General features: G+C 41.7%; 1 protein-coding gene and 1 pseudogene across 4 annotated transcripts in view; both read left to right on the top strand.

Annotated features, from left to right (window-relative positions):
- Positions 1-25,289, top strand: part of ATP10B (ATPase phospholipid transporting 10B (putative)) — a 365,220-nt gene that overhangs the window by 329,597 nt on the left and 10,334 nt on the right. For 3 of the 4 annotated variants that reach the window (XM_031666580.1, XM_031666579.1, XM_031666581.1), the window contains 4 exons: positions 843-968; positions 4,577-4,777; positions 6,278-6,358; positions 7,731-7,835. In XM_031666580.1, coding sequence (XP_031522440.1) covers positions 843-968; positions 4,577-4,777; positions 6,278-6,358; positions 7,731-7,835 — 513 coding nt within the window. Of the gene's footprint in view, positions 1-842; positions 969-4,576; positions 4,778-6,277; positions 6,359-7,730; positions 7,836-20,643; positions 24,047-25,289 lie in introns of those variants that run through there. The other variant, XM_031666582.1, reaches the window with a different exon arrangement.
- LOC101001302 lies at positions 19,056-20,466 on the top strand (annotated as a pseudogene).

Here is a 25,289-nt window from a genome sequence, read left to right as displayed (position 1 = left end):
AAAAAAAAAAAAAATAAGTCTCATAATTTTGGACCACATTCAAAGCCATCCTGGCTGGCATTAGACACTTCACATTTAGGATCTCCTTGAACTTTACTAATCATCACACCCTCTAATGGATTGCTATTCCATTTTTTAGATTGGGAAACTGAGGCACAGGAAATTAGACCAAAATTTATACCAGGATTTACAAACAGGCATGTTCAGTGTTCACGTTTTCAAAAGAGTACTATAAACTGTGTCTTGTTCTGAGTAATCCCAGGGGCAGAAGACATATTTCAGCTCCAGGTAAAGGAAGAGCTGTCACTTAGCTCCATCTGTGAATGGAGCCAATGGCCTGCCTCAGGGGGTGGTGAAAGTGTTCAGAGGATTGAAAATTGCTTGAATAGAAGCCCCTTCTCTCTGGTTAACCATCACATCCCTAGCACAGTGCCTGATACATAATGGACCACAGTCACAGATGGAGCTAAGTGACAGCTCTTCCTTTACCTGGAGCTGAACTACGTCTTCTGCCCCTGGGATTACTCAGAACAAGACACAGTTTATAGAACTCTTTGAACATGCCTGTTTATAAATCCTGCTTGCTGGATAAACGGACGCAGAGCCACCCTAGACCACTGATCCCTTCTGATCTGCCCTCCTTGGATTCTAGTGAGGTTTGGATTTCCCAGAAGGGAGGGTGGGGTGTCAGAATCCAAAAAGCTACCCAAGAGTGACCACAACAAGAGGTCTTTAGGACTCTGCTGGCCACAGGCCTAGACCAAAGCAACACCCTTGAGAGAGTCCCTCTGGGGCGCTGGCAGCCATGGATGGAAGCTGATGTGTCTGTTCTCCCCTCTCAGGCTGTCATGTCCAGCGACTTTGCCATTGCCCGCTTTAAGCATCTCAAGAAGCTACTGCTTGTGCACGGCCACTGGTGTTACTCGCGCCTGGCCAGGATGGTGGTGTACTACCTCTACAAGAATGTGGTAAGTAGCCTGTGGCATCCTCCCACCCAGGCCTTGGCAGTCCTTGCCACGGGGCCAGATCTCCCCCTAGCAGTGGGCAAAGCACCTCAGCATAAAAGGAAGGAGTCGGGCTGGCATAGTGTTGGATCTTGAAACTGTTCCTTAATAGCTCTGTGACCTTGAGCTAGACTCTATTTTTGTGAAGTTATTGGGAGAATTGGCAATGCTGTATGAAAAGCACCTGGCACACAGAGGGCAGCACGAATGGCTACTAGTATAGACTCTGGAATCAGACACATTGGGTTCAAATCCAGATTCCCATATGTAGTAATTTCCCTAAATCTCAGTTTCACCATCTGTAAAATGGGGGGGTGGTAATAGTACCTTTCTCATATATTTGCTATGAGAACTAAATGAAAGCTTGCATATAAAGTGATTAGCATATCATAATCCTCTATAAAGTTAACCATTTTTTGTTATTGTTGTTGCTGTCATTACTCTTGGAGTTAAATCTCGTAAATGAGATTTTCTTATTGTAACAAAGAAGGATTTGAAGAGCTAGTCTGACTTGTATCTTAGGTTTCCTCTCTATATAGAGCCAGCTCAATGCAAGAGCTACACCCCATGCCTTGGGAGAGTGAAGATGAAAAGTACTTCACAGAATATAAGGCTGGAGCCCACGGCTTCAACTTGGGACTTGTCCATCACTTCAGTGCCCCTGGCTTTCTTTCAGGGAGTTCCTGGAGGGCAGGATACTAAATAAAATGTCTACTTGGCAGAGATTGTCTGCGTAATCTTACCTGACTCCAACATGCTGTATGACCTTGAAGAAACTGAAGCTCACAGAGATTAATTAATCTTTTCATCAATAATATGGGGAAACTATGATTCTATGTCAAGAGGCCTTAGAGTCAGAGCTCTGAAAAGCATATAGCCCTATACAATACAGACAATAAGTTGTGTCTCCTAAAAACTATGTTGGTTTCTGTCTTGTTGATGAGGTCCCAAAGCAAACACATACCAATTGAGGTATTAAAACTGTCAGAAGACTCTTGTTTGAAAAACCCTTTATTTACAATGGGTATAGGAAGAAGTCAGAACATTGCTATACTAATGGAGGGAACAAAAGACTGAGTTTTTCATTATCTAGTTCAAAGGCTTTCAATAAACTCCAAGATCTTCCAAACAAAATTTCACTCCTCTTTGCATAAGCAAAAGGGGAGGATTAAGACCAAGGTGATGGAAGAGAAACAATAGCCAGGTAGTAGCTACAAAATTTGCATGCTTTTCCCTCTTACTCCAGTCTTTCTTTCAGACTCTGACACAGTCACCCTTGCTCAGGAATGACTTTCTGTGCAAAGTTCAATGTATATGTAGACAAACAGCATGACAAAAAGTAATGTAAATTCAGTCAACTCGATGGTAATATTATCTCAGCAAGTCTATGCAAACAAGTCACTCCATCTGACTTGAAACTCACTTTGAGAGTGAAAGACTGTTTACTTAGAATTCAAAATGCCCCTGTTTAATTTTTTTGGCAGCTCAAGGAATAATTCTTTTCAATAAGCACAGCCTCTTCTCTGCATTAAATTTGTGAAATAGGAAAGAAAACGTTTCCAAGCAGCCACGCTTTCAAAGCTTAAATGATATTTATTTCCAGCCCAATGCCATGCTCAAAACTGCGATACTGATGCCGCATTATCTCCCTGTTGCAATTAGAAGGTGGAGAACTATGACTTCCATATCCGAAACCAATTTCAGAGGGGATTAAAACCCGGCCTGCTCTGAAATTTGAACAATGAATTAATTACTGCACTGTAGCATCTTGAGAAAGAGCAGGCATCCAATCTCAGCAATGCTGCCACAGGGTTCAATGCACTTCCTGCAAGGTACAAAGATTCCAGTTAAGCAGATGTGAAAAACAACCAAGATCTTACCAGGGCCTCAGTAGGAAAGAAGCACTCTGTAATGTTAAAACTCCAGGATGGGTGTTAGCATAGAGTTAAGATTAACTGTATCGATTCAAATAACAATTGAATGTCTGCTGTGTGTTGGGAACAGGGCTGAGCAATGGGTATAGAGCAAGAATCAAGCCAATCATGGCCCGCGTGAGGCTTGCTGTCTACATCAGGTCTCAGGAAGCTTTCTCTTCAAAGAGCTAGATAATAAATATTTTCAGCTTTGCAAGCTGTATATGTCTAGGAAAGTCTAATTGTACAAGACAAAGATAGGACTGAGAAAGTTTAGAGGTGGTTAAAAAGAGAAGAACTTTGAAAATTCAGATGCTGATTGTACCACTCTTTAGCTCTGAATTTGGGCAGGGGGCAACAGTGTGTCAGAACCTCAGATTCTTCATCTGTAGAGTGGACCTAATAATGTTAATATTATTGTTAATATCAACATGTGTGATATATTGTACAATAACATAGTACTATTGCTATTAGCAATATTAACCTTGCAAGGTTGTTAGGACAATCTATAGTGTGTATTGCACATCCAGTGATGTACTATATGCTAATATTCTGATGTTTATCTCACTCCTGGCACATATAGAAGGTCAAATCTTATACCGATGTTACTACTAGTGGCAATATGTTTTTTAAAATGGAGAGCCCCTCCAAAACAACATTGACTCAGCAGTTCAGAAATAAGAGTTACAGCTTGAACACAAACCTGCTGAATGATTTCTTGCAAGACCCTTCACATCTCTGTGCCTCAGCCCCACATAACTGAGAAGTTCTAGTTCTAACTCCAGGACCAGCTGCTTATATGTATGACCTTGGTCAAATCACCAAACCATATCGCAATATGGCAGACAATAACAGTGACCCAGCCCACCCACTAGACAGGAGATCTTGAGTGAGAAAGTTTTAGAAAAAAACGAACAACCTTTAGGCAGATTTTCTCATTCACCCTTCTGAGCTGCATGACCATTAGAAAAGTATAGTGACGTCAACCTTCTCATGAGGTCATCATCCTACCAGGCGTCCTGCTCGTGGTTTAGTCTTTCTACTACCCCTTTGTCAGTGACATCTCTTTCTATTACCACTCTACTGCCATTCATATTTCACATGCCATTGGTCTAAGTACTACTCTTCCCAGCTGACAAATGATAAAATGATGTTCAGAAAGGTTAAGCAGTTTGTCCAAGGTCACACAGCTAGTAAGTGACAGAACTGGGGATTCAAAACCAGGCCTCTCCGCCTCCAAAATCTGTACTTTCAACCACCATGGTACAGTAAGTCCTCACTTAATGTCATCAGTAGGTTCTTAGAAACTGTGATGTTGAATGAAGCGATGTTATTCCAGGACTTACCATACATCATTTTACTTTAAGTTGCAGTTTCTAAGAACCTATTGGCAATGTTAAGTGAAGACTCACTGTCCACTCCCCTTAAACAAGTTGGTGGAATTCCCTTCAGGTCCTGAAGAATGTCAGTAGCAATAGTAGTAGTGGTAACAACGGTAGCTACTACTCTGAGGATTAGAATTACCTCTAATCCTTACATAACCCTGTGTGTTATAAATGAGGAAACTGCCACTCCAGCAGCTCCCAGAGGTCCCAAGCAGCAGCTGGTGACCAGCTGCACACGGAGTCCCACTCACAAGGCCACGCTCTTTGCCTGCAGTGCTATGTCAACCTGCTCTTCTGGTATCAGTTCTTCTGTGGTTTCTCCGGCTCCACCATGATTGATTACTGGCAGATGATATTCTTCAATCTCTTCTTTACCTCCTTGCCTCCTCTCGTCTTTGGAGTCCTTGACAAAGACATCTCTGCAGAAACACTCCTGGCATTGCCTGAGCTATACAAGAGTGGCCAGAACTCTGAGGTAAGGGGATTGGGCAGCCAAGGGGAGGTGACTTCAGCTTCTTACTGAACTCTACCCTCCCTGCTGGAGGCATCAGAGAAAGCTGTATGCTGGGGTCAGGAGCCTGCATTCTGACCACTGTTCCATTATTTCCTTTGAGTAACTCCTCTCTCTTTCCTGACCTGTTTCCCATTTGCTGTTGAGGGCGTTGGGCCAGACTAGTGGGTATTTTTAATTATTTCTTAATTATATCACACATTAATATGGGACTGCCCTAGTCGAAGGGGAAGAGGCATGCAGAAAGATCCTATACCTTTTGGCGGTCCCCTCCAGGCTCTGAGATGCATCGATAGAACCCCCAAAACCCAGTTTGGGAACCGCTGGGATTTATAGCTACTTGCTTTTCACTGGATAAGATATACAATGGTTCTGTTTTCATATTAGGGAAGGTAAAACTTAGAACTCAAAATTACATGTGCTTTAGAACTTGCTGGTATCAAATAGACTAAGGCAGGCCTGAGAAGTCATCTGGTGGCATCCTAGGAGGTCCAGAGAGGCCACACTGCAGCCCTGAGTGATTTGGAGAAGTCAGACAGCATGCACTCCCAGCACCAGCAAGAAGCTGGATCAAGGGACCCTGGATGCCTCGAAGAGGGAGCTCTGGGAAGAGGGATTTTGCAATGCCAGAGAGTATCTTGCACCTGGAGGAAAGGAGGGCAAAGCCAGGTGTGGTGTTTGAGAGCTGGCAATTATTTATAGACAAACAGCAAGCCCAGTTGTAACCCAAAGACAAGAGGAGAAAGCAACACAGAAGCCCAGGCAGTCCAGACGAAGGGGGCGTGGTGGGAGCACGTGTTCATCTTGGGCTCTTTTAAGTTTACCCTTCCCATCAACGTGCAGGCTGCATAACAAATTCCTTGAGTATCTAAAAGAAGTTAATGAAGCAAAACCCAAAAACTGTAAAGGTTTGACTTTTCCCAGGGAAGGCACAAAGACTGATGCCTGAGAAGCATTGTTTCTGAAGCTGTTGAGCTTCAGAAACTCTTGGGAACCTGTGATTCAGGCTATGATTGAGATCTCTCAGATGCCACTTGGAAACTTTAGAATCTCTACACGTACCAAGTTTGTAGCAGCACTAGTAACAGAGCTAATGAGTGATAACAATGAATAACTGAGTACTTGCTAGGTACTAAGGCCTGAGTACTTACTAGGTACTAAGGCACAATTGCATTGAGTCCTCTTGAACCCCAAGGAGATAGACTGTGTTATTTTTCCCCACATTTCGTGGAAGAAGAGACTAGTTCTCTGCACAGTTTAGTAATTTTCACAAGGTCACACAGTTAGTTGAACTGAAGTCTGTCACCCCCAAGTCTGCTCCTAATTACTCCATTCTACTACCACAAATACAAGAGGCATTGTAAGTGTCTGGTTGTCTGTCCCAACCACATGCAAGAAAGTTGCTTGCCAAGAATCGAGGCTTGCTATAAGGGTGGTAATTATTGGTGTGTTCTCTCCTGGCAGTGCTATAACCTATCGACTTTCTGGATTTCTATGGCGGATGCATTCTACCAGAGCCTCATCTGTTTCTTTATCCCTTACCTGGTAAGTCATATAGTCCCATTCTAACCACATAAATTGCAGAGAAGAACTCGTCCTTTTTATATAAAGTTCCAGACTAGTAGTGTCCTTCTGGACACTTTAGAGCAGAGGCTCAAACAGGTTGCCTGCAGACTACATCCAACCCAAGGTGTTTGAAAAGTCAGAACACTACCTAAACATTTTGATTACTGCTGGCTCTTGAAAAACTGAAAGCTATATTTATACTGGGTCATTTTTTCCCTTATAGCAAAAATCTGGACTTGACTTTGCAGTTGGGCTCACCTTGTGAGCATGTTCTCCAGTTTGCCTTAGTCTCTACCACTCCCCTTTGTCTTACACCTGGCTATCTTCACTCATTAACTGTTTCCTACTTGAACACTGAAGTTATTTGAATTTACTACCCTTGATTTTTATACAGGCTTGTGCTTTGAAAGTCAAGGAAGCTAGCCTTCAGGGGCTCCAAGTTCTGACAATGAGATACCACATTATCTGAAAAAAGTAGCAAGAATGTAGATAAGCAAGGGATACCAGCCCAATCTCAGTTTGAGTCCTCAGTTTAAATGGTGAGAATTTAGGTAGCAAACAATATATGTCTTCTTCCTGGACCCAGGGAACAGGATGGGAAGCAATCGCCACGAGGTAAACACTATTGCTTATCCAATCTCTGGGCTCCTATTCTTTCATAATTAGCGAGATGATGGGGCTAGGGGAGGCAGGGATCTTGTGCTTTGCTTGAATTTCCTGGCTTACAATACCCTCCCTGGCCAGGCCTCTGCTTGGCTTTCCTGCTATATCTTTTGCCCTTGAATATGCTTGACAGACCTACAATATAGACCTCTTTGGAGTTCTACAAACCCTCTGTGTTCACCCTCAGTTCTGACCTTTGCTGGAACTGCATTTACCCTCTCTTTCCAAGTGATTAACTCCTCTTATTCTGGTCTCAGCTAGTATATCCTCTCTTCTGTGTTCCCAGGGTACCTTGTACTTGCCTCTATTATAGCACTTACTTCCTTAAATTGTACCACATCCACTCTGCCTAATAGAGTAAACACATTGTAGGCAAACACAGAAGTATCCTCAGCTGTTAGCATAGTGTCTGATGGGCTCTCAATGAATTCTTTCTTCATTCATTCCACAATGGTTTTACAATCCCCATCTTGGCTTACTCCTGCAAACACCATTTCTAAATTAGTCCTATCAATTCCTTTCTCATCTTGATCTGTTCCTCAGATCAGTACCACACAGATGGCTGCTGGGTACCTCCTCCTTCTCCATTGACAACTGCCTTCATTGATGCCTTACAAACACTGTGTCAAAGCCAAAGTTTTAAGTCCACAGACATACCTGACAATGCCTGTCTGTTCCTCCTCTGCAGACCTATAAGGGCTCTGATATAGACGTCTTTACCTTTGGGACACCAATCAACACCATCTCCCTCACCACAATCCTCTTGCACCAGGCAATGGAAATGAAGACATGGGTAAGTGTCCCAGAGCCCCTTTGGCTTGAAAATTGCGCTCCTGTCCATTGACTATACTCAAATTTCTGAATTGTTTCATTCTGTGTTATTGATCCACTCAATAAATGCACACTAAGCTGCTACCTGTGTCCTATCTGTACAGAGATGAAAGGGGTGAAAAAGATAAAATTCTGGCCTCAACTTGCTTTTCATCTAGTCAGGATGTTAAAACTAACATATATAAAACAATGAGACAATTAGTTGCAAACATAGATAATATCAATTGATAAAAAGTTCAGGGGTATGGCCGGGTATGGCCAGGCATGGTGGCTCATGCCTGTAATCCCAGCACTTTGGGCAGCCAAGGTGGGCAGATCACCTGAGGTCAGGAGTTTGAGACCAGCCTGGCCAACATGGTGAAACCCCGTCTCTACTAAAAATAAAAAATTAGCTAAGTATGGTAGCAGGCGCCTGTGGTTACAGCTACTCGGGAGGCTGAGGCAGGAGAATTGCTTGAACATGGGAGGTGGAGGTTGCAGTGAGCCAAGATCATGCTACTGCACTCCAGCCTGGGTGACAGAGTGAGACTCCATCTCAAAAAAAAAAAAAAAAAAAAAAAGTTTAGCGGTGTTTAAGAGACAAGGAAAACACTGACCACTGACCATACATATACCTGAGGCTGTGTTAGGGAGGAATTCTCCACATTTAATTTTAGGGTGAATGTTTAGAAATGTGCCTCCAGGTAACCATAGCTCAAGCATATCCAAATATCACATTTTTGACATCTAAGAAGGCAGTGTCACCTTTCTGATTATATTCTTCTAGTCAGTAATAACTATAAAAACTAATAGCTTGGCCGGGCGCGGTGGCTCAAGCCTGTAATCCCAGCACTTTGGGAGGCCGAGACGGGCGGATCACGAGTTCAGGAGATCGAGACCATCCTGGCTAACAGGGTGAAACCCCGTCTCTATTAAGAAATACAAAAAACTAGCCGGGCGAGGTGGCGGGTGCCTGCAGTCCCAGCTACTCGGGAGGCTGAGGCAGGAGAACGGCGTGAACCTGGGAGGCGGAGCTTGCAGTGAGCTGAGATCCGGCCACTGCACTCCAGCCTGGGCGACAGAGCGAGACTCCGTCTCAAAAAAAAAAAAAAAAAACTAATAGCTTACAATTCTATGCCAGATATCTCTCTACATGGTTAGCATGTATTATTTAACCTCTAGAATCCTTTGTGTTAGGTGTTTTTATATTCCCATTTCACAGATTTAGAAATACGGTAGATGCAATAAGGTTTAACTTGCCCCCAAGCACTGCAAGATAGAAGCAAGTTTTGAACTCTGGCAGTTTAATGTGAGCCTCTAACATCCATGCTAATAGTGTAAGTAGGTAAGATTGAATGGTACACAGGGAACACGTTGCTGAAAGATTTGTCCTTGCTCAAATGGCTTTCTGGAAGCACAAGCATTAAAAATTTGGAAAACAGCCCCAAGTAGGCTCAACATGTTCCTACATTCTGCAATGGAACTCTCCACCCCAACCTCCCACCACCACTGTCACAAGCTAAAGCAGGCCATAACCAGCTGGGCAGTGGTTAAGAGCCACTCAAAGGTAGTTTTGGATCACGGAGTTCTCATTTTGAAAACCCCCTCTCCTATTCAACATAGTATTGGAAGTTCTGGCCAGGGCAATCAAGCACGAGAAAGAAATAAAATAGGAATTTTTTTTATTCCTAAAACAGGAATTCCTATTTATCTTCAAATAGGAAGAGAGAAATTAAAATTGTCTCTTTACAGATGACATGATTGTATATTTAGAAAACCCCATTGTCAGGGCAGGCGCGGCGGCTCACACCTGTAATCCCAGCACTTTGGGAGGCCGAGGCGTGCAGATCACGAGGTCAGGAGCTCAAGACCAGCATGGCCAACATGGTGAAACCCCATCTCTACTAAAAATACAAAAATTAGCTGGGCATGATGGCATGTGCCCATAATCCCAGCTGCTCGGGAGTTCAGGAGGCTGAAGCAGGAGAATTGCTTAAACTGGGATCTGGGAGGCGGAGGTTGCAGTAAGCTAAGATCGCACCACTGCACTCCAGCCTGGGCTATGGAGCAAGACTCCATGTCAAAAACAACAAAACAAAAAAAACGTTGTCTCAGCCCAGCCCAAAAACTCAGGATATAAAGTGAATGTGCAAAACTCATAAGCATTTCTATACACCAATAGACAAGCAGAGCAACAAATCATGAATGAATTTCCATTCACAATTGCTACAAAGAAAATAAAATGCCTAGGAATACAGCTAACAAGGGAAGTGAAGGATGTCTTCAAGGAGAAGTACAAACCACTGGTCAAGGAAATAAGAGAGGACACAAATGGAAAAACATTCCATGCTCATGGATAGGAAGAATCAATATGGTGAAAATGACCATACTGCCAAAGATATTTATAGATTCAATGCTATTCCCAAACTACCATCGACATTCTTCACAGAATTAGAAAAATCTACTTTAAATCTCATATGAGAACAAAAAGGAGCTCATATACCCAAGACAATCCTAAGCAAAAAGAACAAAGCTGGAGGCACCACGCTACCTGACTTCATACTACACTACAAGACTACAGTAACCACAACAGACATATACACCAATGGAACAGAGCAGAGACCTCAAATAACACCACACATCTACAACCATCTAATCTTCAACAAACCAGACAAAAACTAGCAATGGGGAAAAGATTCCCTATTTAATAAATGGTGCTGGGAAAACTGGCTAGCCATGTGCAGAAAAAAACTGGACCCCTTCCTTACACCTTATACAAAAATTGACTCAAGATGGATTAAAGACTTAAACATAAAACCCAAAACCATAAAAGCCCTAGAAGAAAACCCAGGAAATACCATTCAGGACATAGGCACGGGCAAAGACTTCATGACTAAAACACCAAAAGCAACTGCAACAAAAATGAAAATGTACTAAACTAAAGAGCTTCTGCGCAGCCAAAGAAACAATCATCAGAGTGAAAAGGCAATCTACAGAATGGGAGAAAATTTTTGCAATCTAACCATCTGACAAAGGGCTAATATCTAGAATCTACAAGGAACTTAAATTTACAAGAAAAAACAACCCCATCAAAAAGTGGGTAAAGGATATGAACACATACTTCTGAAAAGATGACATTTATGTGGCCAACAAACATGAAAAAAAGCTCAACATCAATGATCATTAGAGAAATGCAAATCAAAACCATAATGAGATAACATCTCACGCCAGTCAGAATGGCGATTATTAAAAAGTCAAGAAACAGTAGACGGTGAGGCAGTGGAGAAATAGGAATACTTTTACACTGTTGGTGGGAATGTAAATTAGTTCAGCCATTGTGGAAGACAGTGTGGCGATCCCTCAAGGATCTAGAGCCAGAAATACCATTTGACCCAGCAGTCCCATTACTGGGGATATACCCAAAGCATTATAAATCATTCTATATAAAGACACATGCATACGAACATTTATTGCGGCACTATTTACAATAGCAAAGACATGGAACCAACTCAAATGCCCACCAATGATAGATTGGATAAAGAAAATGTGGTACATGCACACCAATAGAATACTATGCAGCCATAAAAAAAGAATGAGATAATGTCTTTTGCAGGGACATGAATGGAGCTGGAAGCCATTATCCTCAGCAAACTAACACAGGAACAGAAAACCAAACACAACATGTTCTCACTGACAAATGGGAGTTCAACAGTGAGAACACATGGACACAGCGAGGGGAACAACACACACTAGGGACTGTCAGGAGGTGGGAAACAAGTGGAGGGAGAGCATTAGGACAAATACCTAATGCATGCAGAGCTTAAAACCTAGATGACAGGTTGATAGATGCAGCAAACCACCGTGGCACATGCATACCTATGTAACAAACTTGCATGTTCTGTACATGTATCCCAGAACTTAAAATAAAATATTTTTAAAATCCTCTGCTCCAGTGTGTGCCAATGACAGAACAAAGTGATAAGACAAAAAAAGGCATAGCCGAATTAAGTACAGGATAAACTTCTTCATGGGCCAGAAACACCAGAAGGGCTGCAATACAATGAGGAAGGGAAGAGGAAAAGGCGGCACTGGGAAGGCTCAAACTGCAGACTTTCTGGGAACTGGGACAGGACACAGATCATGGCAATGGGGACTCTGGCTCCTGTGGGGTAGGGCAGACTGGAACCCCATCTACTGCTGGGTCTAAAATTCTCCTACTCAAGAAAGAAATCTAAAGAAAAGATAACAATGGTAAGCTGTTTGGAGGTATAGTTTTTGTTTGGTTGGTTTTGGTTTTTTTTTTTTTTTTTTTTTTTTTGGGGAGAAAGTCTTGCTCTGTCGTCCAGGCCAGAGTGCAGTGGCTCCATCTTGGCTCATTGCACCTCTGCCTCCTGGGTTCAAGAGATTCTTTTGCCTCAGCCTCCCGAGTAGCTGGGACTACAGGCGTGTGCCACCATGCCTGGCTAATTTTTTGTAATTTTAGCAGAGACAGGGTTTCAGTGTGTTAGCCAAGATGTTCTCAATCTCCTGACCTCGTGATCCACCCACCTCTGCCTCCCAAGGTATAGTTTTATCAGAAGCTGTTTGATACTAGAAACCACCAAGCTAATGAAACATTTAGAATTCTTGAAAATAAAATATTGCATTGAAATTAAAACTACGATTTGTAGGATCTGCTCGAGATCAGACACTGGCAAAAAATAAACTGCCAAATTGAAATGTTGTTTTGGGAGCTTATCCAGAATGATACACAAATATGAAAAATAAGAGGAGATGGTGGCTAGAACAAATGGCTTCAACCTCTCTAAATAGAAATCTCAGGAGGAAAAAAGAATGATGGAGAAACTATTTGAAGAAATTGTCATTGAGGCTGAAAATTTATCAAAAATCTGGATGTATAGCCTGAATATATCATAATTAAGTTGTATAATATAAAAGATACAGAGGCAACCCTTAAGTCTGCCAGAGACTATAAACAAATTACTTGAAAAGGAACAGCTACGCTGATGACCAAACAAGAAAAGCCAGGAGACAATGGAGTAATTATCTTCAAAAAACCTGAAGGAGAAAAAAAACTAGAAAAGCTACACTATTAAGAGTAAAACAAAATAAATCCTATTTTCAAATAAACTCTATAAGGTTTACTACCCACAGGCCCTCACAAAAAAAGGAACACACTTCTGCAAGAGCATAAACAAAAGCTAAAACTGTAAGACACAGCATAAGGAAGGGCTATTCAATAGGTAGGTAATTTATGCTAAAGCCTTCATAGTGGATAGAAGAATAAAAATACACTTTTTTTTTTTTTTTTTTGAGATGGAGTCTTGCTCTGTCACCCAGGCTAGAGTGCTGGAATGCAGTGACACGATCTCGGCTCACTGCAAACTCCTCCTCCCAGGTTCATGTCATTCTCCTGCCTCAGCCTCCTGAGTAGCTGAGACTACAGGCACCCACCACCACACCTGGCTAATTTTTTGTATTTTTAGTAGAGACAGGGTTTCTCCATGTTAACCAGGATGGTCTCGATCTCCTGACCTCGTGATCTGCCCGCCTCGGCCTTCCAAAGTGCTGGGATTACAGGTGTGAGCCACCGTGCCCAGCCCTAAAAATATACATTTAACTATACATTTTTCCATAAAAGTTTGGTTTTTTTAAGTATCTTAAGATTAATCACTAAAAGGGAAGGAGAAAAAAATCTAGACAACTGTCAATTCTGCAGATGTAGGAAAGATGAAAAAATGAGAGAAGGGGTGGCCGGCAAGATGGCCGAATAGGAACAGCTCCAGCCTGCAGCTCCCAGCGAGATCAACACAGGTGGGTGATTTCCGCATTTCCAACTGAGGTACCCAGCTCATCTCATTGGGAGTGTTTAGACAGTGAGTGCAGCCCACGGAGACTGAGCCAAAGTAGGGTGGGACATTGCCTCACCCAGAAAGCACAAGGGGTTGGAGAACTCCCTGCCCTAGCCAAGGGAAGCCATGAGGGGCCATGAGGAACAGTCCACTGCAGCCCAGATACTACAGTTTTCCCACAGTCTTCTCAACCCACAGACCAGGAGATTCCCTCAGGTGCCTATACCACCAGAGCCCTGGGTTTCAATCACAAAACTGGGCGGCCATTTGGGCAGACACTGAGCTAGCTGTAGGAGGTTTTTGGGTTTTTTTTTCATATCCCAGTGGTGCCTGGAACACCAGCAAGATAGAACCATTCACTTCCCTGAAAAGGGGGCTGAAGCCAGGGAGCCGAGTGGTCTAATTCAGCAGATCCCACCCCCATGGAGCCCAGTAAGCTAAGATTCACTGGCTTGAAATTCTTGCTGAGAGCACTGCAGTCTGAAGTCAACCTGGTACACTCCAGCTTGGTTGGGAGAGGGGAGTCCACCATTACTGAGGCTTCAGTAGGTGGTTTTCCCCTCACAGTGTAAACAAAGCCACCAGGAAGTTCGAACTGGGCAGAGCCCACTGCAGCACCTAAAAGCCTCTGTAGCCAGACTGCCTCTCTAGATTCGGGTGGGGCATCTCTGAAAGAAAGTCAGCAGCCCCAGTCAGGCTTATAGATAAAACTCCCATCTCCCTGGGACAGAGCACCTGGGGGTAGGGGTAGCTGTAGGCACAGCTTCAGCAGACTTAAACGTTCCTGCCTGCCAGCTCTGAAGAGAGCAGCAGATCTCCCAGCACAGCACTCGAGGTCTGTGCTAAGGGACAGACTGCCTCCTCAAGTGGGTCCCTGACCCCTGTGCTTCCTGATTGGGAGACACCTCATACAGGAGAGCTCTGGCTGGCATCTGGTGGGTGCCCTTCTGGGATGAAGCTTCCAGAGGAAGGAGCAGGCAGCAATCTTTGCTGTTCTGCAGCTCTGCTGGTGATACCCAGGCAAACAGGGTCTGGAGTGGACCTCCAGCAAACTCCAGCAGACAGGCCTGATATTAGAAAGAAAACTAACAAACAGAAAGGAACAGCATCAACATCAACCAAAAAGAGTCCGCACAGAAACCCCATCTGAAGGTCACTAACATCAAAGACCCAAAGGTAGATAAATCCATGAAGATGAGAAAAAAACAGCACAAAAAGCCTGAAAATTCCAAAAACCCAAATTCCTCTTCTCCTCCAAAGGATCACAACTCCTCACCAGCAAGGGAACAAAACTGGATGGAGAATGAGTTTGATGAATTGACAGAAGTAGGCTTCAGAAGGTGGGTAATAACAAACACCTCCGAGCTAAAGGAGCATGTTCTAATGCAATGCAAGGAAGCTAACAATCTTGAAAAAGGGTTGGAGGAATGGCTAACTAGAACAACCAGTTTAGAGAAGAACATAAATGACCTAATGGAGCTGAAAAACACAGCATGAGAACTTCGTGAAGCATACACGACTATCAATAGCTGAATCAAGCAGAAGAAAGGATATCAGAGATTGAAGATAAACTTAATGAAATAAAGAATGAAGACAAGATTAGAGAAAAAAAGAATGGAAAGGAATGAACAAAACCTCCAAGAAATATGGGACTATGTGAAAAGACCAAACCTACATTTGATTGGTATACCTGAAAGTGATGGGGAGAATGGAACCAAGTTGGAAAACACTCTTCAGGATGTTTTCCAGGAGATCTTCTCCAACCTAGCAAGACAAGCCAAGACACATAATGGTCAGACTCACCAAGGTTGAAATGAAGGAAAAAATATTAAGGGCAATCAGAGAGAAAGGTCCGGTTACCCACAAAGAGAAGTCCATTGGACTAACAGCGGATCTCTTTACAAAAACCCTACAAGCCAGAAGAGAGTGGGGGCTAATATTCAATATTCTTAAAGAAAAGCTTTTTCAACCCAGAATTTCATATCCAGCCAAACTAAGCTTCATAAGCAAAGGAAAAATAAAATCCTTTACAGACAAGCAAATGATGAGAGATTTTGTCACCACCAGGCCTGCCTTACAAGAGCTCCTGAAGGAAGCACTAAATATGTAAAGAAAAAACCAGTAGCAGCCACTGCAAAAACATACCAAATTGTAAAGACCATTGACACTATGAAGAAACTGCATCAACTAATGGGCAAAATAACTAGCTAACATCATGACAGGATCAAATTCACATATAACAATATTAACCTTAAACGTAAATGTGTTAAATGCCCCAATTAAGAGACACAGACTGGCAAATTGGATAAAGAGTCAAGACCCATTGGTGTGCCGTATTCAGGACACCCATCTCACATGCAAAGACACACATAGGCTCAAAATAAAGGGATGGAGGAATACTTACCAAGCATATGGAAAGCAAAAAAAAAAAGCAGGATTGCAATCCTAGTCTCTGATAAAACAGACTTTAAACCAACAAAGACCAAAAAAAAGAAGGGCATTACATAATGGTAAAGGAATCAATGCAACAAGAAGGATTAATTATCCTAAATATATATGCACCCAATACAGGAGCACTCAGATTTATATATCAAGTTCTTAGAGACCTACAAAGAGACTTGGACTCCCACACAATAATAATGGGAGACTTTAACACCCCACTGTCAATATTAGACAGATCAACAAGACAGAAAATTAACAAGGATACTCAGGACTTGAACTCAACTCTGGACGAAGCAGTCCTAATAGACATCTACAGAACTCTCCACCCCAAATCAACAGAATATACATTCCTCTCAGTACCACATCACACTTATTCTAAAATTGACCACATAATTGAAAGTAAAACACTCCTCAGCAAATGCAAAAGAATGGAAATCCTAACAGTCTCTCAGACCACAATGCAATCAAATTAGAACTCAGCATTAAGAAACTCACTTGAACTGAACAACTACATGGAAACTGAACAACCTGCTCCTGAATGACCACTGGGTAAATAACGAAATTAAGGTAGAAATAAAGAAGTTCTTTGAAACCAATGGGAACAAAGACACAATGTACCAGAATCTCTGGGACACAACTAAAGCAGTGTTTAGAGGGACATTTATAGCACTAAATGCCCACAGGAGAAAGTGGGAAAGATCTAAAATCGACACCCTAACATCACAATTAAAAACATGAGAGAGGCAAGGCAAACAAATTCAAAAGCCAGCAGAAGACAAGAAATAACTAAGATCAGAGCAGAACTGGAGATAGAAACACAAAAAAAACCTTCAAAAAATCAATGAATCCAAGAACTGTTTTTTTGAAAAGATTAACAAAATAGACCACTAGCCAGACTAATAAGAAATGAAAGAAAAATCAAATAGATACAATAAAAAATGATAAAGGGGATATCACCACTGATCCCACAGAAATACAAACTACCATCAGAGAATACTATAAACACCTCTACACAAATAAACCAGAAAATCAAGAAGAAATAGATAAATTCCTGGACACATACACTCTCCCAAGACTAAACCAGGAAGAAGTCAAATCCCTCAATAGACCAATAACAAGTTCTGAAATTGAGGCAGTAATTAATAGAAACCAAACCAAAGAAAGCCCAGGACCAGACGGATTCACAGCCGAATTCTACCAGAGGTACAAAGAGGAGCTGATATCATTTATTCTGAAACTATTCCAAACAATAAAAAAAGGACTCCTCCCTAACTCATTTTATGAGGACAGCATCATCCTGATACCAAAACCTAGCAAAGACACAACAAAAAAAGGAAATTTCAGGCCAATATCCCTGGCTAAACATTGATGCAAAAATCCTGAATAAAATACTGGCAAACCGAATCCAGCACCACATCAAAAAGCTTATCCACCACAATCAAGTCAGCTTCATCTCTGGGATGCAAGGCTGGTTCAACATACACAAATCAATAAATGTAATCCATCACATAAACAGAACAAATGACAAACACCACACAATTACCTCAGTAGATGCAGAAAAGGCCTCCAATAAAATTCAACACCTCTTAATGCTAAAAACTCTCAATAAACTAGGTACTGATAGAATTTATCTCAAAATAATAAGAGCTATTTATGACAAACCCACAGCCAATATCATACTGAATGGGCAAAAGCTGGAAACATTCCCGTTGAAAACTGGCACGAAACAAGGATGTCACCCTCTCTCACCACTCCTATTCAATGTAGTATTGGAAGTTCTGGCCAGGGCAATCAGGCAAGAGAAAGAAATAAAGGGTATTCAAATAGGAAAAGAGGAAGTCAAATTGTCTGTTTGCAGATAACATGATTGTATATTTAGAAAACCCCGTCGTCTCAGTCCCAATTCTTAAGCTGATAAGCAACTTCAGCAAAGTCTTGGGATAAAAAATCAGTGTGCAAAAATCACAAGCATTCCTATACACCAATAATAGACAAACAGCCAAATCATGCGTGAACTCTCCCATTCACAATTGCTACAAAGACAATAAAATACCTAGCAATACAGCTAACAAGAGAAGTGAAGGACACCTTCAAGGAGAACTACAAACCACTGGTCAAGGAAATAAGAGGACACAAACAAATGGAAAAACATTCCATGCTCATGGATAGGAAGAATCAATATCGTGAAAATGGCCATACTGCCCAAATTAATTTATAGATTCAATGCTATCCCCATCAAGCTACCACTGACTTTCTCCACAGAACTGGAAAAATCTACTTTAAATTTCATATGGAACCAAAAAAACAACCCATATAGCCAAGACAATGCTAAGCAAAAAACACAAAGCTGGAGGCATCACACTACCTGACTTCAAACTATGTTACAAGGCTACAGTAACCAAAACAGCATGGTACTGGTACCAAAACAGATATATAAACCAATGGAACAGAATAGAGGCTTCGGAAATCACACCACACATCTACAACCATCTGATCTTTGACAAACCTGACAAAAACAAGCAATGGGGAAAGGATTCCCTATTTAATAAATAGTGTTGGGAAAACTGGCTAGCCATAGGCAGAAAACAAACTGGACCCCTTCCTTACACCTTATACAAAAATTCACTCAAGATGGATTAATGACTTAAATGTAAGACCTAAAACCATAAAAACCCTAGAAGAAAACGTAGGCAATACCATTCAGGACATAGGCATGGGCAAAGATGACTAAAACACCAGAAGCAATGGCAACAAGAGTGAAAATTGACAAATGGGATCTAATTAAACTAAAGAGCTTCTGCAGAGCAAAAGAAACTATTAGCCAAATGAACAGGCAAGGAGGATGGTTGGTTGTGGCCAGCGAGGCTGAAGAAGCCGGGACGCGGGTCTCTGGGCCTTGGGAACCGAGCCTGTACTCACCTCCGCCCCTTCTCCCCGACGCTGTCCGCAGCCATGGCTCTACGCTACCCTATGGCCGTGGGCCTCAACAAGGGCCACAAGGTGACCAAGAACGTGAGCAAGCCCAGGCACAGCCGCCGCCGCGGGCGTCTGACGAAACACCAAGTTCGTGCGGGACATGATTCGGGAGGTGTGTGGCTTTGCCCCGTACAAGCGGCGCGCCATGGAGTTACTGAAGGTCTCCAAGGACAAACGGGCCCTCAAGTTTATCAAGAAAAGGGTGGGGACACGGCAACCTACAGAATGGGAGAAAATTTTTGCAATCTATCCATCTGACAAAGGGCTAATATCCACAATCTACAAGAAACTTAAATTTACAAGAAAAAACAATCCCATCAAAAAGTGGGCAAAGGATATGAACAGACACTTCTCAAAAGACGACATTTATGCAGCCAACAGACACATGAAAAAAGCTCATCATCACTGGTCATTAGAGAAATGCAAATCAAAACCATAATGAGATGCCATCTCACACCTGTTAGAATGGTGATCATTAAAAAGTCAGGAAATAACAGATGCTGGAGAGGATGTGGAGAAATAGGAACACTTTTACACTGTTAGTGGGAGTGTAAATTAGTTCAACCACTGTGGAAGACAGTGTGGTGATTCCTCAAGGATCTAGAACCAGAAATACCATTTGACCCAGCAATCCCATTACTGGGTATATACTCAAAGCATTATAAATCATTCTACTATAAAGACACATGCACATGTATGTTTATTGCAGCATTGTTCACAATAGCAAAGACGTGGAACCAACCCAAATGCCCACCAATGATAGACTGGATAAAGAAAATGTGGCACATAAATACCATGGAATACTACGCAGCCATAAAAAAGGATGAGTTCATGTCCTTTGAAGGGAACCATCATTCTCAGGAAACTAACACAGAAACAGAAAACCAAATACCACATGTTCTCACTCACAAGTGAGAATTGAACAATGAGAACACATGGACACAGGGAGGGCAACATCACACACTTGGGCCTGTCAGGTGGTGGGTGGGGGTGGGTGGGGCTAGGGGAGGGATAGCATTAGGAGAAATACCTAATGTAGAATTAGGAGAAATACCTAATGTAGATGATGGGTTGATGGGTGCAGCAAGCCACCATGGCACATGTATACCTACGTAACAAACCTGCACATTCTGCACATGTAGCCCAGAACTTAAAGTATGATAATGAAAAAAATGCATTTTAATTTAAAAGCAATGAGAGCAAAGAAAATGATGACAACCAAAAACTGCAAAATGAGATGTTTAACTAAATTGAAATGTATCAGTACTTATAGTAGATGTAAGTGGATTAATTCTTCTAAAAACAAAAATTACAGATTGGATTTTTTTCATCCAGCAAAAATAAGAAATGGACAAATTCACAATCATAGTTTGAGATTTTCATACAACTCTATAAGAAACTGGTATAGCTCAAATAGACAAAAAAATAGAAGGGATATAGAAACTTTTAATAAATTATGTTTGATTTGATATATAAAACTTTGCTCAAAACAGATAACAAATTTTTTTCAAACATACACAGACCATTTTCCAGAGAGATAATTCTAAATCAAAGGAATGTGAAAGAAAAAAAATCATAAAGTTTATGTTCTCTGACAGGTTATTTAAATTAGAAACCAGCAATAAACAGGTAGCCGCATAAAACCTAACAAGCTTAGAAATTTCAAAATGTACTTCTAAACAACTTATGAAATAAAGAGTAAGTCATGATGGAAATTCTAAATACTTCTTGCTGAATGACTATAAACATATTAGTACTTTTAATGGCAAAATCCACGATTACTTATGTACCAACATAAGGATTAGAAAGCCCCTAGAAAATCAATAATTATCTGTCTTAAGTAGGAGCAGTAATTCCTTTCCCTTCAGCAGTGATTGGTCCAGGGTGGGCACATGATGCAGCTCTTAGCCAATGAGAGGTCAAGGGAAACCTGATTATTATTATTATTATTATTATTATTATTAAGATAGAGTCATGAGGTAAAAGCCTTTCATCCCACCTTTTCCTTCCTGTTTTTGTCAGTGCCCTGTGACCAAATGATGTGTGGCACTGCAGCCACTGTTTTGGGCAATGAGTTTAAAGACAAAGTCAACTACTGCTGGAGATCCCAGAGCAGAAAGATGAGAAGAGCCTGGATTCTTGGACACACTGAGCCCCTAGATGCCCACCTTCAGATGTTTTGCTATAAAAGATGATATTTCTTCTTTGCTTAAGCCGCTGTCAGACACACTGTCACTTGCAGTTGAAAATATAATGAATGCCATCACATTCCCAGTGCCATATTCCTCAGATTACCTTCCAAGAAGGAAACTAAAGCTAGCAAACCCTTGAAGGTACAGGGATCAGTATTACAGCTGAGGTGTCTGGACTTTTCCTGGGAGGGAAATGTGTTCAGCAGATCCTCCCATCTCCAATGTGCCAACATCTACCTATGATACTTACCTCTCCCTTGCTTTACATCCTACCACGGCTCCCCATTGCTCTTAGGACAGAGTCCAAACTCCTCACTTATGGGCCTGTAATATCTGGCTCCTGCTGGCCCCTTGGCATCACTAGTGACGCTTTCTACTTCATACTTAGACCCCAGCCAGACCAAGCTACTTTTAGTTCTCGAATATCCTATCTCACTTCTAGGCCTCTGCATTTGCTAATTTCTCTCCCATTTCCTCTGGCTCTCTCTTCATCCTTCAGGCCTCATCTCAAATGTTGTCTCCTCCAAAAGGCCTTCCTTGGTGTCTAGGCTGGATTCTGTAACCCCTTGGGGCGCCCATTGTGCCTTGCGATTTCTCTTATTAAACACTTATTGAACTGGATTGTGATTGTTTTCATAACTGCTCTGCACTATGCTGCTTCCAGCTCTCTTTCCTAACTTCTGGCCCTGATTACCAAATGTGAGCTTAGGCTCATGGCCAGATTCTTGGCTGTAGACTCAAAGACAACTGCTTCCCATAGACCTATCCATCACTTTTTTGCAGTCACGTCTGCAGTTGAATGTGCTTGGTTTCTCAATGTGGTGACTTTTATCCTTTAAGTCCTCTTCTGGGCTTCACTTTCTCACTCCTCTCAATTATGGGAGGTCTAGTCCCTGTAGTAAATCTCTTATCCTAGAGGCTCACAGTAACTCTGCTCCCCTGACTGATACACAATCCAGAGCAGACACTGTCTCCTGGTTTTGGAAATGGAGACATGACCCAGAACCCCATCCAGACAATTCTACCCCACCCCATTCACAGTGATTGGTTCAGGCATGCACATATTACCCAATCCTCGTCAATGAGATCCTGCCTTAGGATTTTTGTTGGAAAGCCAGAGCAGTCTTTCCGCTGTGGTTTCTGAGCCAGTTGTTTGGAAGCCTGGAGCAACTGGCAATTTCTTGCCATAATGTAGAAAGGACTACTGGAGGATGAGGCCAACAGAGAGGAAAGCAGGATGAAGAAAGGGAGAGGTGCAGATTCCGTGTGACATTGCTGAGTGCCTGCATCCAGCTTTGCCTGAAGCTAATCTTACCTCTAGGCTTATTATAGCTCAATTCAGTCATAGTTGGTTTTTTGTACCATCTAGTCAAAAGAGCCTGGCCAATGTGTGAACAATAACTATCTGTTAAATAAATGAATCTCAAATTGACTGTGGCTATTTAGGGTTTTTTTTTTTTTAATTTGTTTAATCCATTGTTTTCTTTTTAGAAGAAAAAAAAATTAGAGGGTCAGTGTTATATAAAAAATGAATCCTAGATAGAATCCTAGGAAGGGATTTTAATCATCATTTAATCCCATACTTTTTATAATTACAGATAGGGAAATTGAGGCTCAAAGAGGGTATCTAACCTGCCAAGATCACATGGCCAGGTAGAGAATGTATAATCTGAATATGTTCATAAGGAAACATCAGACAAATGCAAAATGAGCATTAATCTTTCTTTAAAAACAAAAAGGTGGTAGGTAGGGTGAGAGTATTCCAGTATTTTTCAAAAATGTCAATGCCATATAAAACCAAAGGCTATGAAATATTCCAGATTAAAGGAGACTAAGGAGACATGAAAACCAAATGTAATATATGACCCTAAAATGGATTCTGTACTGAAGGGGGAAAAAACACACACCTTTAGGACATTATTGGATCAATTAACAAAATATGAATATAAAACATTTTAGCTATGTTAAATTAATTTTAGCAATGTTAAGTTTGGTAAAATTTATCAAAATGCAGTCAAGATCACTCAGCAAGCCTGAATAAGCCAAATCCTATCCCCAAAAACATTAGACCCAAAGGATTTAAAATTTGATCAAACTTGTAAAGAACAGGTGATCTCTATTTTATATCAATTTTTTCATGGAATAAAGAAATAGAAAAAGATAAGTGTCTTAGTCAGTTTATGCTACTGCAACAGAGCACCTGAGACTGGGTAATTTACAAAGAATGGAAGTGGATTTCTCATAGTTATAGGGGCTTATAAATCCAAGACCAAAGCACCGGCAGGTTCAGAGTCCAGTGAGGGCTGCTCCCTGCTTCAAATGGTGTCCTCTTGCTGCATCTTTGAGAAGGGCACAAATAAAAGGTGAATGCTGTGTCCTGACAAGGCAAAAAGAGATGAAATGAACACTGTGTCCTCACATGGTGGAAGGGCAAAAAAAGCACTAGGATGCTTCCATCATCCTCTTTTATAAGAGCGCTAATTCATTCATGAAGGAAGATCTTTCATGACTTAATCACTTCCAAAAGGCCCCTCCTCTTAATACTATCACAGTGAGTATTAGGTTCCAACATACGAGTTTAGAAGGGGCACCTACATTTAAACCATAGCAATAAGCAATTTGTTTTTCATGTTTAAAATAACTGATATCAAAATGGGCATGGGCAGTTTAAGGAAAGAAAATTACAGACCAATCTCACTAATTAACATAGATGTAGAAAAAAAAAATTTTTTTTGAGATGGAATCTCACTCGTCACCCAGGCTGGAGTGCAGTAGCACAATCTCGGCTCGCTGCAACCTCCGCCTCTGGGTTCAGGTGATTCTCCTGCCTCACCCTCCCGAGCAGCTGGGATTATAGGTGCACACCACCACGCCCAGCTAATATTTTGTATTTGCAGTAAAGACAGGGTTTCATCATGTTTCCCAGGCTTGTTTTGAACTCCTGACCTCAAGTGATCCACCCACTTTGACCTCCCAAAGTGCTGGGATTACAGGTGTGAGCCACCACACCCAGCCAGATGTGGAAAATTCTAAATAAAATACTGACAAGTCATTTTGGGAGTGTGTTAAAGATAATAAAGCATAACCAAGGAACTTCCCTATCCTGTTAGTAGATCATAAATTCTGAAGGGCTATTTGAAAACACCTAGAGGAATTTAAAGGACTCATACTTTTTGGCACAATTCTAAGTACATACCTCAGAAACACTCTTGCACACATATATATGGAGACATGAACAGGAATGTTACATCGTTCTTACTAGCCAAAAAGGGGGCCTAAATGTTCATCGATGAGAAAAATAAGTTGTGTCATGTTCATACCATATAATAGTTAAAATGAATGTGCTAGAGCTATGTATTTCAACATAGATAAAACTTTAAAGCGGTGATCCCCAACCTTTTTGGCACCAGGGACCAGTTTCATAGAAGACAATTTTTCCATAGAATTGCGGGGTGGAGGTGGTTTGGAATGAAACTGTTCCACCTCAGATCAGGCATTTGAGTTTCAGAAGGAGCATGCAACCTAGATCCCTCACATCCACAGTTCACAATACAGTTCTCATGCTCCTATGAGAATCTAATACCACCACTAATCTGACAGGAGATGGGGGGGAGCTCAGGCTGTAATGCTCACTCACCAGCCACTCATCTCCTGCTGTGTGGCCCAGTTCCTAACAGGCTACGGACTGGTACTGGTCCATGGCCCAGGAGCTGGGAACCCCCCTTCTTGAAAGTATAAAATCAAGTGAAAAAAAAGCTGCAGAATTGTCTTTGTCTTCTCAGGCTGTCATAACAAATACCATAGACTGGGTGGCTTAAATAACAGATTTATTTCTCATGGTTCTGAAGGCTAGAAGCTCGAGGATCAGTGCAGCAGCTGATTCAGCATCAGGCCCTCTTCCTTCCTGGACAGCTGCCTTCCAGCTATATTATCACTCACATGGCTGAATGAAAGAAGGATCAAGTCTCTCATGTC

Source organism: Papio anubis, chromosome 5 (assembly GCF_008728515.1).
Source record: "Papio anubis isolate 15944 chromosome 5, Panubis1.0, whole genome shotgun sequence".
NCBI classification, from domain to species: domain Eukaryota; kingdom Metazoa; phylum Chordata; class Mammalia; order Primates; family Cercopithecidae; genus Papio; species Papio anubis.
This window is presented reverse-complemented; position numbering and strand designations above follow the sequence as displayed.